The sequence below is a fragment of the Mytilus californianus genome, unplaced genomic scaffold (assembly GCF_021869535.1).
Source record: "Mytilus californianus isolate M0D057914Y unplaced genomic scaffold, xbMytCali1.0.p SCAF_7, whole genome shotgun sequence".
Lineage (NCBI taxonomy): Eukaryota > Metazoa > Mollusca > Bivalvia > Mytilida > Mytilidae > Mytilus > Mytilus californianus.
In genome coordinates, this window is record NW_026262723.1 from 101,238,536 (window position 1) to 101,259,408 (window position 20,873).

The 20,873-nt window shown below is 32.1% G+C and overlaps 1 protein-coding gene across 1 annotated transcript; it reads left to right on the top strand.

Moving 5' to 3' along the window:
* The first annotated feature begins 6,701 nt into the window (after positions 1-6,701).
* On the top strand, positions 6,702-18,127 carry LOC127708448 (ovochymase-1-like). The gene is made up of 10 exons (XM_052213318.1): positions 6,702-8,288; positions 8,596-8,979; positions 9,514-9,695; positions 10,917-11,142; positions 11,690-11,800; positions 13,169-13,370; positions 15,136-15,395; positions 16,635-16,774; positions 17,436-17,523; positions 17,783-18,127. Exons 1-10 carry the CDS (start codon positions 7,895-7,897, stop codon positions 17,860-17,862), a joined length of 2,067 nt encoding a protein of 688 aa, XP_052069278.1. The 5' UTR covers positions 6,702-7,894; the 3' UTR covers positions 17,863-18,127.
* The last annotated feature ends 2,746 nt before the right edge of the window (positions 18,128-20,873 follow it).

Consider the following 20,873-nt stretch of genomic DNA (forward strand, 5'->3'; position numbering starts at 1 on the left):
ATTTCAGAACTACTTATCAACATTTGCATTTATCATTTTGTAGATAGTAAACACTGTTCTATATAGAAATATGTAAATAAGGATTTATAAGTACACATGTCGAACATGTATAGGAATGGTCTATGTATTTTTCTTGTTTTCTTATTAAATCGAAACAATGCAGGTAATATTTAACTTTATTTGATGATCTTATCAGCAGCATATTAAAGGTATATTTCTTTACAATTTAAATGAGAAAACAAAGTTTTTATTATCCTTATTATTACTTAAGAAAATTTTGTTGTTTTTTAAAGAATTTACTAATAAATCAATGTTTTTCTTTTCCCATATTTCCCAAAAGGTTTATATAGAATGCATTCATTTTTTCTTTGTTTTCTGTCCTGAACAAATAAAAAAAATATCATGATAAAACAGCATGATATGTATAATACATATTGTTGGTTATCATACAGATTTTGGAACACCATTTACTGATTTACTGGTGGCAGAAGTGGATGAAAATTCCGCAACAATAATTTGGAAGACAGGAAATCTGATCGATGGATTTGTTAATGGTAATATTATATGAAGAATGGTGTTGGGATTTGAAATATAAATGATTAGAAACGAATTTCAATACGTCAAGCAATGAACAAATAATGCTAACATGTAATGACAATAATAATAATAATAATAATAGAAATAATAATAATAATAATAATAATGAATCAAGGTAATTGAATGAATGTCGGTGAATTTTATCGCGAGTAAAATTGTATATTGCACGAGCTTGCGAGTAGGGTATATATTCTACGAGGGATATGATTCGTCAATATTCATGCAATAACCCTTTTATTGTAAATCAAAGATTGAAAAACTGTTTAAAACTTATTTTTGAAGGTAAATATGACATAATATTGCTCGCTATATTTTCTTTACGTTCTATTGGGAATATTATGTTGCTATATGTAATAATAATCATAATAAAAATATAAATAATAATTAAATAAATAATAATGATAATAATAATCATGATAATATATTAATAATTATGATGCAATTTGTAATTATAATATTGGATTACTGCGATAAAACTGACTAATTTATATTAAGTCATATGATTGATGTTTGTTAATTTTAGCTTACCACATAAAGTGTGAACAAAAAGATCTATACAAGACCATGTTGGACGTTTCTGTCTCAATTTCAACTTCCTCTTTTACAATTACCTCACTTAGTCCATCTACAAATTACACTGTATCCCTGTACGGAGTAACCAATAATAGTCGACTGCTGATATCATCACTGGACTTTGAAACTGAAATAGAGGATTCCGTAGGTTGGTTCTAATTTCACTTACTTCATTTGAACACCACTTTTTAAGTTGAAATATTTTGTTCATAAACATCTGGATGATTTTAAAATGTTTTGCAGTTGACATACAATCTTTGTAACTTAAATAAAAAAAAGGATGCATTTCCGCAGATAATTTCCGATGACGTGTTGTGCATTCGAGGAATTAGCATCTGTCTTATATAGTTGATTTCACTTTTTTTATCCACAATATTTAAACAGAAAAAAATACAGAGAAGAACACATATAATCAATCTGACGTAAAATACAGATACCAAAAATGTAACGTACAACACACAGATACTAAACATGATATGTACAACAAAGATGCTTAATACGATAGGTACAAAACGGATACCAAACAAGTAAATCACGTTACAGGTACCAACTCTGTTTTGTACAGCACACATATCAAATCTATCTGTAACATACAACACAGAAATCAGATTCTGTAAAGTACAACATATATTTCAAATATGTAATATACGACACAGTTACCAAGTCTGTAAAGTACAACGCAGATACTATTATATTATTATTTTTTATTGTGACGTCACGAAAATAGGTGACAATAGTTGATGAAGTTACAAAGAAAGAACACATCATTTTGCAGATCATTGGAAAAGAAGGATTATTAAGTGTGTCTTCATATCGTCTAAAAATCATTAGAGAAACAGATTCTACCACCAAATCTTGTGCAATACGATATTTCTCCACTCTCGACAGTTAAATTTCGGCGAGCGTCGCGTTTTAAATTTGTAAATTTAACTGTCTCGAGTGGAGAAATACCGTATTAGACTCGATACAGTAGAAGAATCTATATAACTTTATATCAAAATTAAATCTTTTGTTGACAAATACATAAAAATTATAGACAAATTAAGGCAAAAAAAATTCAAAAATTCAAAAAGACCAGCTAGAGCAATGAAATAACCGTTGGTTTATATCTTGAATGTAAATTTAAATTTCACAAGTTTCATGCTTCGTCTGCTATGTTTCAGCCCAGACATTGCCAGTATTAAACAGCTCAATGCCTTGTAAAGAGGAATTTGACTGTTTAAATGGAGTTTGTGTTTCATTTCAATGGGTTTGTGATGGAGAAAACGATTGTGAAAATTTAAAAGATGAAGAAAACTGTACAGTAAAATGTAAGCAAGTCAAGTATATACGATGTACTTATTTTTTGGATTGCACACGGTCGTGCTTTTCTCAAGATTGTTTATGATGTCTTTACGCTAAATCCGTTTGATGTGTACTGATTGATACTGAGGTCTGTGAGAACATGATTTATTTTTTAGCTGTAATTGGTTTTGAAGTAGTTTTCAGTAACTGCGAGTATTTTTACATCTATACTGTGTGTCTTTTGTCTTTATGTTAATGTTTTTGTGCTTCGTGCCAATTCAAGCCATTTCAAACTAATTTTGACAGTTCTTTTGGTGTGATGTTGCACCTCTTTCCGAGATAAGGGTGGATGTTGAGCGTTCACAAACATATATACCCCGTCACATTATTTATATGCCTGTCCCAAGTCAGAAGCCTTGTTCAGTGGTTGTCGTTGGTTGCTCTTCGTAATATTTGTTTTTCGTTTATAATTTTGTCATAAATCAGGCCGTTGGTTTTTATCGTTTGAAATGCTCACATTTTGTGATGTTGCAAACATACAACATCTCCTAATTTTCATATTTAATGATCCTGGGAAAAGATCGCCAATTTACATGTACTACTTACACGTAATAATGAAATAAATTTAATTGTCATATAAAAATAAGAAGATGTGGTATAATTGCCAATGAGACAACTCTCCACCAGAGACCAAATGACATAGAAGTTAACAACTATAGGTCACCGTACAGCCTTCAACAATGAGCAAAGCCCATACCGCATAGTCAGCTTTAAAAGGCCCCGAAATTACAAATATAAAACAATTCAAAAGAGAAAACTAACGGCCTGATTTATATACAAAACAAGGAACGAGAAACAAATATGATATACAGCAACAAACGACAACTACTGAATTACAGGTTCCAGACTTGGGACAGACACATACATAATGTGGCGGGATTCAACTAGTTCGTTGGCGCTAAACCCTCACCTTAACCTGGGATAGTGGTGTAACAGTTCAACATAAGAACAAACTATAAAAATCAGTTGAAAAGGGCTTAACTCATCAGATCGATACAAAGCAGAAAGACAGCTAACAAAAACACAGACCGGACGGCAGGGTATTTATACATCCCCACAACAAAAAAGACCCTAAGTACAGATTTCAGAGTAACTCGCAGCTAGTTCAAAGCTTATAACAACTAATAAAAAAATCATGCATCTAAGACTAAAATACATGTATGATTGAATTCAATTGCAAATGTAATCTTAAACATTTAAAACTTTAAAAAAATACGAGCGATATAGTTATAATACGGATAATATTGTAAAAACAATGAAATATAATCATGTCATTGGGTTAAAGATTTTAAAATTTTTACGCACAATTTTGTCATTACAGATACACAGTGTGGCAATTCAGAGTTCCGATGTGATGATGGCTCTTGTATTCCCGCTAAGTGGCGTTGTGATAACAATGACGATTGTGGTGACAACAGCGATGAACATGACTGTGAAGACGTTTTGTCAGGCTGTGGAGGGTTCAGAAACAGGACGGATACAGAAGGTGATATAAGGGGGAGATTTGATTCAACAAATGTTGATAACAACAGAACTTGTATATGGGATATCGTTGTTCCAGGACATATGGTTGGTATATTTTGTGGCAAACATGAATATAGTTTATGTAAGAACAAGTTTCGTTTTGAAGCACGTAGATGTGTCTATGTTTGCCTAAGAACACGTTTGTCATTTGTGTGATAAGATTAATAAAGAAATATAAAAACAAAATCGCCACAAAATGATAGGGTAACTTATACTGCTGACAACTGATAATACATTGAATGTTAGATAATTTGTTTTAATAAAATTAGGAAGAATCAGCGCTAGATAAATATGACATAATGTTACAATATTTATATCAGTTACTCATACTTAAACCAGCCGAACCGCATCTGATACAATCAAATGGTATGATGCAATAATGAAATTTACTTACTCTTACAGATCATAAAGTTACATTTCTATACACGATTCAATATAAGAACATCTGAAAATTGTACAGATGAATATGTTGCAGTATTCCAGGAAGGTGGAAAGGAGATAGGTAAAATATATACATCAAGTTTGTTAAAACAATTGGAAAAAAGTAATAATACTCTGGAAAGATTTTGGATACGAAAATTAAAAAACGTGGCACCAAATGGGATCAATAAAAAGGTGTAGTACAAATCACGCAGGGCTAATAAGCCATAGCATCTGGATGTGTTAGTTCCATTTTGGATGCATACATACGAAGCCTTTATACACCTTATCGGTATTTAGTCTAATCCGGGAAAAACAGTTACTTAGAACACTTCCTATTTGAGTCATAAGGGTCATGTTGTGCCAAAAAAAAGGTCATTAATAATGATGAGAGGAAGGAAAAAGTTAAGAGAGCGAACATTTTTAAAATCTGATAGTTTATGAAGCAATGTTTCAAAGAAAAATTAAAGTCATTAAAAGACTGTGTTTAAAGTGTTAACGATGATTTGAACATGATTATACGAAAAGTTCTTTGCACAATACATTGTTTAAACAGGGCCCCAGTAAGCTTTAACTGGTTTGTTACGTCATAAAAAAGTTGTGTAATTTCAGAACTTATCCAGATTTGAATAAATAGCGATAAGGTCTATTGTAAATACTGCATCTACATGAAATTTGAGAATTTACCAAACGTGGTTCGATTCTTTATTTGTATAACGTTCTTTTTTTTTAAAGGAAAATCAGCAGAGATTAATAAGACTTCAGTTTACATCAACATCATACTGATGAAGGATATCTGTTATTCGAAATATTTATTGAAAGTAATAATTTTGTTGTTGTTGTACACTTTTAAGGCGTATGTATCTATATGCAATACCCTATTATAAAGTTTCTTATATTAGTGGATTGATAAATTAAGAAAAAGGGCGCTTAAATTAGACTAGGAGGCTGAAAAAAATATTTTTGTAAATTTATGATACCTTCGTATTAATTTTTTTCCCGGTCGCAAAGTGTTCCCATGGTGCAGTTCCCGAAAACATGAAGGGAAAATGGCATCATCAGCATCTTCCGAAACCAATCACATTTAACATATATACTTGAAATCTTTTTTTTTACTGAAAATGATATTCAGACTTAAGTTTTGAGTGTGTAACAAAGCGAGAAAGTGTTCTTTATTTACCTTGACGTTATACCGTATAATATCGATGTTTTATGTTTAGTATATTTTAGGGAAATACTGTGGGAGAAAGCGCCCTCCTGACATTGTTATAGAAAACAGTAATACACGGATTGTCTTCAAGGCCATCAACATGACGCAGGACGAGGGGTTTGCTATGCACTGGTCATCAATTAGGTGTATGAATCTTTATAATCTTGTAAATTGTTTAGAGTAATTAGCACAAAATGATACGCAATGGTCAATCGATATATATTGCCGTTCAATGACGATTTTTATCTCATTTTGTGTTTTTGGTTAAAACTCTAGTAGATTAGTGAAACTGTAAACATCAAAAGGAAAAGCAAGATAAGATCTACTAATAAGTCAAAAAGGCAGAAATCGTCAGTCAACCCCTTTTTAAAAATTATTGCCTTTCAATAACGATTTTTACCATTTTATTTGTTTCTTGAAAAAATTGTAGTAGATAGAGACAAATTTTAAGCAGAAAAATATTATCGGCAAAATAAGATCTACGAATAATTAAACATGATCGGAGTGTCGGCCTACTCCTAATCACAGTAAATGCCCTACACAGAAGGACAAATAAAATAGAACAATTGACCAGCAAGTATATCTACAAAAATCAACATGGCTTAAATGGTAAGTCGACTCCTAATAGAAATTATTGCCCTTAAATGATGATTTGTTTTGCATTTTGTTTGCTATAATTTTGAAAACTATTATAGATAGAAAGAAATTATAAACATCAGAAGCGATCAGCAATAACTATCTTCAAATAAGTCAAATGGGTGAAATCGTCAGTCTACTCTTTAAAGGCGTTATTTCCCTTAATGACGATTTTTACCCCTTTTTGTGTCTTTGGCTACAATCTTGAAAACTACAATAGATGCACGTAGAGAGAAACTGTAAGAGTCAAAAGAAATCGTCTGTCAACTTCTTATGGGATTTATTGCGTATCATTGACGTATTTACCCATTTTTGGGTTTGTGGTGAAAACTATTGCAGATAGAGAGAAACTGTAAACATCAAAATAAGATCTTCTTATTAGTCAAGATGACAGAAACCGTCAGAGAACTCCTTGTAGGAATTTTTGCAGTTCAAAGAAATTTTTTACTCATTTTGCATTTTTTGGCACATGAGAACATATAGTAGATAGAGAAAAAAATTGAACAGCAAACATACACCTGGAAGATAAAATATACAATTAAGTCAAAGTAGCTGAAATCGACTCCTTATTTGAGTTATTGCCTTAAAAAAGTTTTTGCCCAATTTTAGTGTTTTTATCTAATATCTCGAAATCGGCTATAGATAGATTGAATCTTTCAATTGGAAAAAAGATCAGCGACAGAAACAAATCAAATGACTCCTGACAGGAATTGTTGTCAGTTTTATACTAATAATGTCAGGCTAGCGATACAGATTCTGTGGAGCCTTAAGTTTGTGAATTCACACGAATATCATATATATATATATTACGTGTTTATACTAGATTTTCTGTATAATCTCATCAATCAACATTGAAGCCTAAATATATATATATGTTCTTGTAACCCACTTCAGAATTGAAAGAAAAGTTCTCACTATAAATACGTTAGTGTTCAAGTTTGTTCTATTTACTTGTGAAGCGATGGCCTATATAATTCTTTCTAGATGTGTCAGTTGAGGTTATTCCGAAGAACACTGGCATCATTAAATGCGTTCCGAATAGTAAAGTTCAACCAATCAGCGGAATTTTAATTTTGACCATATTTATTTTTGATGCAGATTTTTGCATACTAAAATGGAAATATTAGTAAAATAGAAAGCTTTTAGTAGATATAAAACAGGAAATAAGGAACTCTTTTATCAAAAGAAGGGTTGGATCGGGGTTCTGTGTATTCACATGATTTGTATTTCACTCTCTACTCTTGAAACATGTGGTGGTATTTTCCGACCCAAATGGTTACCACAAACTTTATTTCTATACATAGTATAGTAAACATGTATGCAGCTCTACATCGGCCAGAATCGAGGCAAAATTTTACTAAATTCAATAGAGACTACCAACAGTGTGCCTTTGGAATAATTCGTGTGTTATCCTCTTGATTTTGATTTATATCTACTTTATTTGTTGGTTCGGTATTATTTACCTGTTATTAGTTGTTGTATATAAAAGAATGACTGTAGCTGAAAAGTCATAATAAACCACGAAAAATGTGAAACTTGAAAAATGTCCGTTTTTCAACTTTCAATTCTTCATACAAATATAAAACTTAAATGCTTTCAGCATCAACAAGTACACTTCCCACAACAAATCCAGATAGATTGATCTGTAACAAGATTTTTACCATCAACAATGAAACATCAGGACATATTGATACATCAGAACTTAGTCAAACGTTTGACTTCCAATGCCAGTGGTATATTGAAGCTCCGATTAATAATAGAATCCTGTTCCAGTTTACCTACCTTACCCTGAACGAAGATATGTTGTGTTCACATGATTCTCTAATAATATTGGACGGACGGAATTCCAGTAACAAGTATGGTCCATTTTGTGGACAAACTATACCTCCTGATATAGTAACTAGTGATCGCTTCGCAAAGATAATATACCAACTGGATCCTATTAATGGAACTAGTGGATTTCATCTTCAGTTTTCTGCTATAGGTTATTATTTGAATTGTATTAATTCATATTTACTTGAAAAATAACTATTGACCCTAATTGACCATGTCTAAAACATCCATGGAAACTCGATTAAAAAAGTACTGAATATATTATTTAATGTTAAGGATTTTACGTTTTGCATGTTTTACTTCCGGATTTAGAGAATAGCAGTGTTTAAACTGTAGTTATATTTGTCATACAAGTTATTAATAGGATTAAAATATAATATCATAAATGATGAAACTGTTCCCAACGAACCATTTTCAAAAACATTGTCTTTTTCATAATTTTTTCATTTTTCCCCCAGAAATTCCCAAGCCTACAACTACAAGGTCCAGTCCCGGAATTAACTGTTCCCACGATATATATTATCAAAACCCCGGTTTCATTATTTCACCGAATTTTGGTAACGGAAACTACTTTACTAGACTGCATTGTGTTTGGAGGATATTTGCTCCAAAGGGATACGTAATACGACTTCACTTTCTCCAGTTTGACATTGAATATGAATCAGATTGTCTGTATGATGCACTTACAATAACAAATGAGAACAGTATTAATACTTTTTGCGGTCAAACTAACCCAAAGGACATTTTATCAAAGACGAATACTATAATGCTGACTTTTGTAACCGACCATAACATGTCAGGAAAAGGATTTAACATTTCTTACACAACAGAAAACCAGACAGGTACTAGTATTTGAATTTATCAAAATTTAGATCTATAAATGTTACATTTACAAGTATCAAGTTTAATCAAAAACAAAAAACAAAAAAATCCATAAAAACCCACATGGAATTGTGATTTAATACGAACAATAGATATATAATTAGTGATGTTGATGTTAGCATGATCAGAGACATATTTATTCGATTTTACTTTTTTTTTTAACTGTAAATGCGCAAAATCCAAACATTTTAATTTCTCAACTATACTTGAGAACTTTGTAAAAGATGCTTTAAATGCATAAAGATATGTGTTAAATCCATGATAATTCGATAGCTTCAAAACACCGCTTTTGATGCGATAAAAAGACAGGCGAAAGATACCAAAGGGGCATTCAAACTCATAAGTCGAAAATAAACTAACAACGCCATGGAAACAAATGTGAAGAACCAAAAGACAAATAACAGTACACAAAACACAACACAGAAAACTGAAGACTGAGCAACACGAACCCCACCAAAATAAGTATATAAACAAATTTCATGGTTTTATTTCAGAAATTGATATAAATAAAGAGATCGAGGAACAGTGCAGGAATGGAACAATGATGTTTAATAATAATACACACGGGGAATTATTGTCACCAGGTTATGTACTTCAAGTGAACTATCCTGTAAACATAAATTGTTCCTGGATTATAACTGCTCCTCTTGGAAAAGTTATCACACTTACATTCAACGTAAGTAAATATTTGTATTTAGTAATTATGTTAATAGTCGAAAAAGATAAGTATTTACAATCCCAACCAAATGATTGCTTACTTATTAAAAAAACGTCAAGCATCTGGTCTAAAAACGTAAGTTATTATCTCGATGCTAAATGCCATCTGAGATGCATTATCTGCATTATCATTGGTATGGTCATATTCAGTTTTTAATTAACTGTTTACAAAACTTTGAATTTTCAAAATACTTAAGATTTCCTAACCCAGGAATAGATTACCTTAGCTGTATTTGGCAAAATCTTTCGGAATTTTGTGTCCTCATGCTCTTCGATTGCGTACGTTGTTTTGGCCTCTTTAACTTTTTAGATTCGAGCGTCACCGATGAGTCTTTTGTAGACGAAACGCGCGGCTGGTGTACGTTTAAAAAATTTTAATCCTGGTTTCTATGATAAGTTTATATGCAACGAAAGTTATTTTTCAGTATATTAATTTGGTGACCATAATGTCTACTGTGATTTAGCCATTATCTATCAAAAGACGTGTAAAATTTACTACATTATATAGCTTAGTTATTTCCTGTGTACTATCTTGTTTCTTGGTTTTTTTTTATATTAAATAATCCAGCATGTATGATGTAAATAAAGGCGACGGTACTTTACCGATGTTCAAATATCGGAAGTCGATTTCCATGAACTCCAAAAAGAGCAAGACCGGGTGCGTCGACAGGTTAAGTTAACCAGTTATAAAGTGTATTTAAAATATCATCTTACACAGGTAAAGGAGCAACACCTGTTTCACGTTTAATTATAAAACGTACATAAAATGTATTTTTCTAACCACGTATGAAAAACCTACGTTTCAAAGAGGATGTTTTACACATGTAATTAACATGCGTAGAACATGCATATAACGTATTTAAAACAGAATAGACGTTTGCATTAGGTTACAATAGTTCCAGCAAACGACATCTTTGGACGCATGTTTTACAACAATTAATGTATGCTTTTTTTGTCAAAAAAGTTGCGAACGTTGAACATCCGCTATAAGGGTTTACAAAATGTATGTTTTTAATGTGTAAACTGTCTGAAGCATACGCACATTTCCACGCATGGTAACAAACATACATTTTACAGATACTTGGAAGAATCATCCGTCAAACGTACGTTGCTGCTTTCCCGATGTCGAAAACATAATTTACTATTTAAAAAGAGATTATGAACACAACAATATTTTCAGGACTTTCATATTGAAGGCGGCAAAAGGGAGAGCATTTGTTCTTACGACTCGTTGTCAATATTCAACAGGGTCGGCAGTATGACCACGTTAATCAGAACATTGTGTGGATGGAATTTCCCGAACAAACTAACTTCGACCAGTAACCAGTTGATTGTAACATTCTACAGTGACAGTACTAAAACATTATCAGGATTCAACATAACCTATGATGTACATGAACCTATTCGTAAGTTTACAGTCAAATAATACGTAATACGCTTAAACCAAAAATCACAATGAAAGATGTTAGGTTAACCATATAGAAGTATGAAAAGTATATAGATATGAAAATCAGAAGATATGGTGTGATTACCAATGAAACAACTCTCTACCAGAGACCAAACGACATAGAAGTTAACAACTACAGGTCACTGTATGGTCTTCAACAATGAGCAAACCCCATACCACATAGTAAGCTAAAAACAGACGATCATAAATCGCCCAATAATTCTATAATGGAATACTATTTCTGATTTTTTATATCCATATAGGAAACATTAGAAATAACTGCATTTAGATTTCAACAGGAATATTGTAGAGGCAATTACATTTATACATGATGCGATCGCTACATTTTTACACGGGTTTCCTTCTGTGTCGAATTTTTGCGAAGACCTACCCGAAACACTATTGTCGTAATTCATGACGTTATTGCACAGAAGAAATGAAGAAGAAATGAAGCACTTGAAAAAGTATGTATCGAAATCGCATAAAAAGTAAAAATTATTTTTCAGTGCCATGTTTGTCATCCGAGTTCAGGTGTGGCGTTGGGGATTGCATCAATTCTTCATTGATTTGTAACAATATAGCTGATTGTAGAGATGGGACCGATGAAATCGTCTGTAGTAAGAAGGCAAAATAACATTTTAAATAATACTTTCATAATTAATTATGATTAAACAGCTAGATATAATATGAAAAAAATGTAACGTTTTCTTCAATTCTTTATATACAATTAAAAAACATTATTTCGGTCATATATTTACAGTAATTTCTCATTCTTGGGAATTATTCCGTTACATCTTAAGCATTTCAAAATCGATAAAATTTGTTGCATTTTTTAAAATGATGCATCCATGTATGCCCTGGTGTGGTATTGGTACAAACGTTCGAGCTAATCGGAATCAAAGACATTTGCTGTAGATTCAAAGAAACTGAACTGTATTTCAACCATAAAATTCCAATTTTTTACAATGTTATGTTTTCGACTGACCTCATCTGCCCATATAAATATTTTCTTGTTGCTACGATCATGTTCCATGCCTATTAATCTATGCCATCGTGTTGTGATAACCTTCCACTATGCATAGTAAATTGGAACCCACCCTATGTCTCCTATGACATAACAAAAATGTATGAGACCGATTTTCGTCCGCACGGCACAACGCGTGTTTCTGGAATAACCTTTATGGAGTATGGACAAGACAACAAATAAGAAATACCCACAATATAAAACGTTTGATAGCATAAAAACAAAAAATAATAAAAAAGTTTAAATGTGTCAACATATTTGTTCTGCCTAACAGAATTTCCCCTGGAAAATTTTATATAATCAATTCCATAATATCTGTTCCTGTTGAAACAAATATTATATACCCTTATATCAGGAACAAATTCTGTAATAGTGTTCCAGTGGAAAAAATCTTACAGAATATTTCTTCCTTTTGGAACTATACTATGAAAAATTTCTATTTCATGACAAAAGAACCACGACCGTCTAAGGCTGATTTTGTCTGACGGAGGTGCAACCTTAAAGTAGCATTAATTATGCCAGAATGTCAGTTCAACAAATTGATAGATAGCACAAGAAATAAACGATATGCTGTACATGGTGTATTAGGGGGAGAAAGAAATTAAATAGAAATAGTAGGAAATATATAGTGACATAGCAAGCGAAACACATGAGCTCCATATACCTTTACAACATACCGAATAAAAAATGATTTCAAAGATGTTTAAGTATCTTTACTTGGTGGAGATACATTGTTATATTTTTTATGTTATATATCTGGTAGAATATAATATAAAGAACCAACGTGTATTTTCACTGAAACTCTTACGAGACTGTAGGGTCCCTGTTTGATACACATGTAAATATATATTGAAATGTTTAATTATATTTTTGTAGTTATTCTGTTAAAAAATCATAGAGGTTGGAAAAATTATAATCAATGAAAATATTGAATTTTGTAATTCGTTTAATTTTTATACAGGTTCAGACCACATATTTTGTGGTAGCCCATCCATTCCACCAGCAAACGTAAGTTTCAAAATCGTCGGCGGAGAAAAAGCTAGACCTGGTAGTTGGCCATGGCAGGTCTCCCTTCAATATAAGGGTGTTCCTATGTGTGGAGGCAGTCTTATACATCCAGAATGGATTGTTACAGCATCACATTGCTTTGAGGGAATCGAAAGGTTTCTTTCATCTTAAATATTTCCATTTTCTTATCTTTATGAGCTGCTAACTTATATTTGAGCAAACAGATTATTTTTGTTTTCTTCTGACTCGAAAAAAAGTATAACAAAAATACCGAACTCTAAGGTAAATTCAAAAAGGGAAAATCCATAAAAACTAATAAAATCAAATGTTTCAACACACGGAACGAGTGAAAACCCAACTTGGTACAAGGATTTTCCGAGAAAAAGGGTGTGTTTAAATGTGAAAAAGACGTCAACAAGAAAGTCTTCCTAGTTGATAGTACAAAGAGTATGTAGTAAACAAAAAAGTAAAAATTAAGTAAAATATAAATACAGGGAAAACAAAATGGAAACAACACTGTAAAAACGTCTTGCGTCCGAATCGCACCTCGGGACCGACCTGCACCAGGAACGCCCAAGGTAAACCAGATAGCGGGGTCCATACATACTGAGTCACGTCAACAGTCATACGACCAAAAGTAAACCAGATAGCGGGGTCCATACATACTGAGTCACGTCAACAGTCATACGACCAAAAGTAAACCAGATAGCGGGGTCCATACATACTGAGTCACGTCAACAGTCATACGACCAAAAGTAAACCAGATAGCGGGGTCCATACATACTGAGTCACGTCAACAGTCATACGACCAAAAGTAAACCAGATAGCGGGGTCCATACATACTGAGTCACGTCAACAGTCATACGACCAAAAGTAAACCAGATAGCGGGGTCCATACATACTGAGTCACGTCAACAGTCATACGACCAAAAGTAAACCAGATAGCGGGGTCCATACATACTGAGTCACGTCAACAGTCATACGACCAAAAGAAACATAATCGCACTAAGACAAATAAAGGAAAAGTGTTTCTTTATTCAACTACCAGTTTACTATTCAGACTGTCATATTCATTGCATTTATTTTCTTTTTTAATTTGTCCAGTATGAATTTTATTATTCAATACTTCTCATGTCATTATTTAACTATTCAATAAATTCAAATTAATGTCAAGCGTTATGGTTACCGGAACTTTTGATTTACCAAACCAGGTACTTCATATCTGAGAAACAGGCAATAAATGCCCTCCTTTTTAGATTTCATCAAACATTTTTTTTTATTATTCAAAACTATCAGTCAAAAGGTGTTCTACAAGGATCACCAGTCCTTCACAATTCATTGGATGCCTTAATTACCAACATATATTACACATTGTTTGATATTTTAACGTATGCGTAGGAAATTCGTTTACTTTCCTGTATGTTCTTTTTTGACCGGGCCCGAGTTGGTGATGTTATATCTTACAGTCTACTCGAATTATTTACCCTATACATGTATACGTTATTTCCTTGCAAGTTATCAAACATATATCTCGATGTTCCTCGTGGTTGTCTAAATGTTTGTATTGTTTTTGCACGCTTCAGTGTTATTGTCGGGCTAAATTATGACAGTTAATGTTTGATTTCTTTGCCAGATTTATTTCATTGATATTACTCAATGGTTTTGATCTTCAATTCACAGTTGTGGCGTGATATCATCAGTTTGCAAAGAATTCCGCTCAAACAGGGGACGTTCAAAATTTTGCATTGAGCTGAGAGTTTTGGTTCCGTGTTGAAGGCCTCACTTTGACTTTCAGATGAAGAACAGAAATAAAAGCGTTGTTCCTTTGCTTTTTGTGTATTTGCTGTGCATGTACTGATTTTGTGTCATAGATGAATACCAGAATCCTTTTCTTTTCTATTGATCTCTTTATTTGAATAGTGACAGATCGACAAAGCATTGGATGGCACATTTAGGCGTGCATGACATAAACAAAAACGACATCGGTTCAGTACAAGCATCTATAAAATCAATAATAGTACATGAAGGATTTGATTTATCTACCACTGATAATGACATTGCTTTGGTGAAACTACAAGACCTTCTTACACTGAATGATATAATAGATACTGTATGTCTTCCAAAGTTAACAGTCAAAACGGGAACTATATGTTATGTAACTGGATTTGGACAAGTAATGGGTAAATATTAAGATGAGATTTTATCAAGTGTTTCTGAATATAGATAACAGTAGTTTACCAATTTTCAAACCCATAAATCCATAAAGAAGACACAGATCAAGGTAAAAGAGCAAAAACTGAGGTAATCCAAACTCCAAAATGAGCGATGCCAGTTGCATCGACAAGGTAAGCGTCTCCTGCTATACATTCATCACCCGCCATGTGAATACACATGCATCTGATCTATTCTCCAAAAGTAAATTATTTCTTCAAAATTCACAAAAAAATGTTTTTTTTTTACTTTGCGTAATACGCATATTATGTTATATTTCCTAAATTGTAAATTGCAATATATATATATTATATATAAATATAAATTGACGATTAATACGCATATTATTTCCTAAATTGTAAATTGCAATATATATATATATATATAATTTTTACATTATTATTTATAATTTAACACGATTTATTAACAACATCTTCGTATAATACCATCTTATATTAGTATCGTTGTGCAAATCTCTAGACTTATATAATTTTTTTCCTTATCTGCACAGTATCGTCTATTCTAGACGATCCGGTACATAGTAAATTTGCTGGTTGGTCCTTTTTATAGACTTCTATATATAATTTATATATATATAATCCAGTTGACAAATTACTTCTATAAACTCTTCATCGTTAACATATAAAATGTAATACAAGAAGGTCTTTCAACATTTAAAGTTTTACCGTTCTTTCACAAGCTTTAATAACTTTTTCAATTACCCACTGTTAGTTTCAACAACTCTTGCAATGAAGTGTTATTTAATCTCTTGCAATTAATACTTGGGAAATAAGACATATATGGTATGTTGCAAACATGTTTCAACTCTTGCTCGAGAGTAAATCTGTTAAAACAAAGTGTCTCACAATTCAAGGTCATTGGAATATACAGTGTAAAATTAAGGGAGTCTGCAACACAACAAAATAAGCATATATATGTTAACATTACAAATGATTATGACATTTTCTCAATTTATGTTTAATTGATCTTGAATGTTCTATTTATTACGAATTTATTTTGTTGACAAAGGCAACATATCATCAAGTTCCTGTCATGAATTCCTTGCAGTTCAAAAACGACAAAAGACTAAAACTATAGCTTTGTCAAGATTGACATTGCACGATACTGTATAATTACGAATGAATATTTTAGAATCGAATGACCGATTTTAGAAGACTGTACTTCTGCACTAATAAATTCATTTTTAGAATCTTGCTGTCCTGATGTTTTGAAGCAAGCTATGGTTCAAATTGACGATTTATACCAGTGTAATCAAACGTCACATTTACATGGACAAATTACGAAGAACATGATTTGTGCTGGAAATGGTGAAAATGATGCCTGCAAAGTAAGATTCGTGGATGTCAAGTCAATACGCATAAAGCTATTATCAACTTTAAGTTTAAGTATGAACATGTCCAGCAATACACAAATACAAAAAAGTTATTGGTACAATTAGAATTTGTCAGAAAGACCTTCATTGCATCCTGAAAGCCATTAAACTAAGTGTAGCAAGTCTTGCATAATTGATACTGTAATGACCCCTTTTATGAACTCTGTTTAGTCAACCCTGCCACAATTAAACATGGATACAACAATTACTAAATATATAACAAAATACATTATAACGTTCTAAAATATCTTCTTAAAAGTTAGAGTTGCTACCATACTTTGCACATAAATGGAACGTTATTTGTTACCCCTAATTATTTAATTCTCCTAAAAGTCTGCCACAACTTTTATTGAAGAAAGAAAATAAAACAGTAAAATTGTGCTAACAGCCATATTCCAAAAATTTAGTAAACTAATAAATGCATTTCCACAGTATTGTGGATAACCTCCATTGGCAGCAAAAGAAAACATTTATATCCTAATGGTTATTCACGTGAGACATTTTTTTCCATTTTAAATTGAACTATATGCTTTCTTAATTGAATGTCTCCTTTGAATTTCGATCTACTTTGCCAAGTATTTTAATATAATGAAATACTTTTGTTTTCGTATGTCAGGGAGATAGTGGTGGGCCACTTGTATGCCAAGATGATAACGGTAAATGGGAACTTTCTGGTGTAACATCATTTGGTTTTCAATGTGGTGGTAAGTATAACGACTAACTATAGCCTTTAAGACACAAGAAGTTTTTTTTATCTAGTTGTATTTGTGTCTTAAAAATGAAACACGAAGCTGCTGTTTGTGTTGTTTACAAACCTCCATATAAGTCAACTGTATATATATTTTCCTCGGTTCAAAAAAGGTAATTGATCTAAAATTTTTGTTTTGCAATACAATTAGTTTACTTGTTTCAGTTTAAAATAATCTTTGATATTCTTTATACTGCATCTTATCTTTATTTCAGTTCCAGATACACCTGGAGTGTATACTTCCGTTAGAAACTATGTTAAATGGATACAGCAGACAATTGCGGAATATTCTTAATACATCCTTGTTGTTACTAAATTTGTTTCAACATTTACAAGTCATTTTATCGCTGTTCTTTCACATGTATGTGGATTGCTACGTTTGTTTCTATATGGATACTTTTAAATTCATCATGAACTATTTATTTGCAATGACATGTGCCTCTTTTTAATCTCAAAATTGATAAATGCTCCTTTTCTATAGACATTTTTTAAGCATTATTATTATTCTTGTTATTCATTTTATAATAATAACATAAACGGTACCAATTTTTCTGCACCAAATGCGCATTTCATCTAAATAAATAAATCTTTTATAGTGCATTCTTTTATTTTTGTTTTTTCCTTCACTATTTCACTATGCTTAATGCATGTGATACACAGCTGTATGAAGAGCCTTTGAACGCTAATTAGTTTGGGATTTTGAGTTAAAAGAACAAGAACTTGAGGTTCTGAAAACCTTTTGACACACAATCTTATACACAAATAGACTGAAAACAGAGCAGAAAATTGTACTTTTCTGACGACAATGTTAGTCTTTTTAAGTCAACAATAAGTCTCCCACAAAAAATCATTCATAATTATTATGTCGATATCAACTAAAAGAAAGATATTGAAAAGTATTTAAATGAAAAGAAGGTAAAAAAATCAAACATTGAATCTTTTACAATATATGAAGACGAGGTGATTTAGTATCATTTTATCTATTTTAACTGTAGTTGATTGATGTTCTGGAACATTGAAAATGAATTTAGTTTTGAAGCACATAAGTAACATGTTGTCGGATTGACGTGTACCCGATATCTCCTTTTACTCATATTTATGTTATCAAAACGTTTAAGCGTTTAAAGGTTAGCCCTCCTTCGCTGAGTGACAACCAGCCAATGCGAGCAATCAATAATATTTTGTGCTGTCAATAAGTGATTTCATAATAGTGAGTTGACAATAAATGTTTTGTAAATGATCTTAAACCATTATCGAACACGTTGATATTTTGGAATTTTGAAAAAGCAATGTCTATTATCAACTGCAAAATTTCTGTATTGTATGACAAATTTTGAAATACCAGGAATAACAAACACATCTGCATACACGTAGACACTTCATTGAGGTCACTACGTTGACATTGAGAAGAAACTGTTATGTGCCATTGTTTTACCTTCCACACAGGTAAGATGTCTATAAACACAAAATCCCATGTCGAAGAAAGCAAGAAAGCAATCGAACAATCTAACAGCTTTTCAACTTTGTAAAAAAAAAATATGTCCTGGAATGATTCGATGAACGACAATAAAATGTATAGCAAAAATTTGCAAAGATAGGTGAAATAAACAATTCGGTTTGTCAAATATCCATGACAATTACAGAAATAGAAACCACGTTTATCTATCACATCTAATATTTAGAAATTCGCTAACTGAAAAGAGTGTAGAAAATATTGGAGGAGTGATGGCTACTGTCATTGAGAGCTGTCGACAAAAAATGAGCTCTTTCAGTACAGAGGCAAAGAGCTTGAAAAAAAAAAACAGAAAACAGAAAAGAAACATATAAAACAAATGGAAGATAGCCTACTAAATTTAAGGTGGAGATTAATGAAATACCACCTCATTATCTCTTGGTTAAGTTATAAGAAAATATGAAAATTGTGATGAAGAGCCTCAACGTGTTATGCATATAATACTTGGAATAAACTTCCACGTTGGAATTGCAAACGTTCACAAGCCAAGACTCAGTGATGCAAAACCTATTATTGCCAGGTTTATATAAAAGATATAAACGAGGTGGTAAAAAGATCAATACATTAAAAGGGAAGCATTATGGTGTAAATGAAAAGTTTCCGGCAAAAATTAAGTATCGACGAAAAAGACTCTACCCGGTTCTTAAAAAAGCTCGACAAGAGGAAAATAATTCAAACTAATCAGAAAAACGCTTCATAAAAGGTCAACAGTAAAATTAAGGCAACAGTAGTATACTGATGTTCGAATCTCGTAAATCGATTAAGAAGAGACAAATCAAGGTAACAAACAAAAACTGAGAAAATCGCATGAACTCTAAAGGAAAACCGGAGGGAGAGCAATTCTAGATCCACTTGTGGCACCTGTAGAGATGGTCATGGCAAGTAAAACTCGATGAGAAGTTGCATTCAATGATGTCACAGTCGAGGAAAAACGGAACATATCTACGGCCATCTGTGACACAGATATTAATTGAAGGTCCACCGAATCAAGATGAAATTATGCAGTCTGATTCAAAAGAAGAAAGAAATACTCCCTGAAGTGGGAAATACTAAGCATTATAATTTTTAGGCTTATTTTTACACAAAAGAGTTTAGAAATGTTGTGATATCATAGTATTATTTGCTAATAAATACATTGTATACATATTGAGAGCAGTTATCCACCATTCAATTTAATCTTTTCCTCTAAGAACTCTATAATAAAATAGAAGTTTATCACATTTTATGTTTGCCTAATTGGTTTCTCTGTTTCGTTTGAATCAATCCAAAGTTGTAATACGTTCAATTGAAGCAGAACGTGCTTGCGTGCTCAATCGTTTCCTGGCTAGCTAACTGACAAAGAAAGAAATTAAGTACAGTCAGTTTTTCAAAACTTTTTCACCAAACAGTTGGAGAAATAATCATTGTTGTGGATTCATCTGTTAAAAAAGAGAGGCGAAAGATACCAAAGGGATATTCAAACTCACAATTCGAAAATAAAATGACAACTCGTTGAAAAAAACACGAAAAAAACCGAAATACAAACAACAGTATACAAGACACAGCATAGAAAACTATAGACTTAACAATACGAACACTACCAAAAAACCGGGGGTGATCTCAGGTGCTTCGGACGGGTAATAGATCTTGCTCCACATGGGCCACCCGTCGTGTTGATCATGTAAGTACAAACCCGGTGATAAGTCGACTTACAAAGGATTTTCTTTTCACACATACATTTCATTAAATCTGGCACAAGTTCTTTGTTTTCCGCTTGAAGTATATTTTATGCAGATGTTATCTAATTTGAGTTC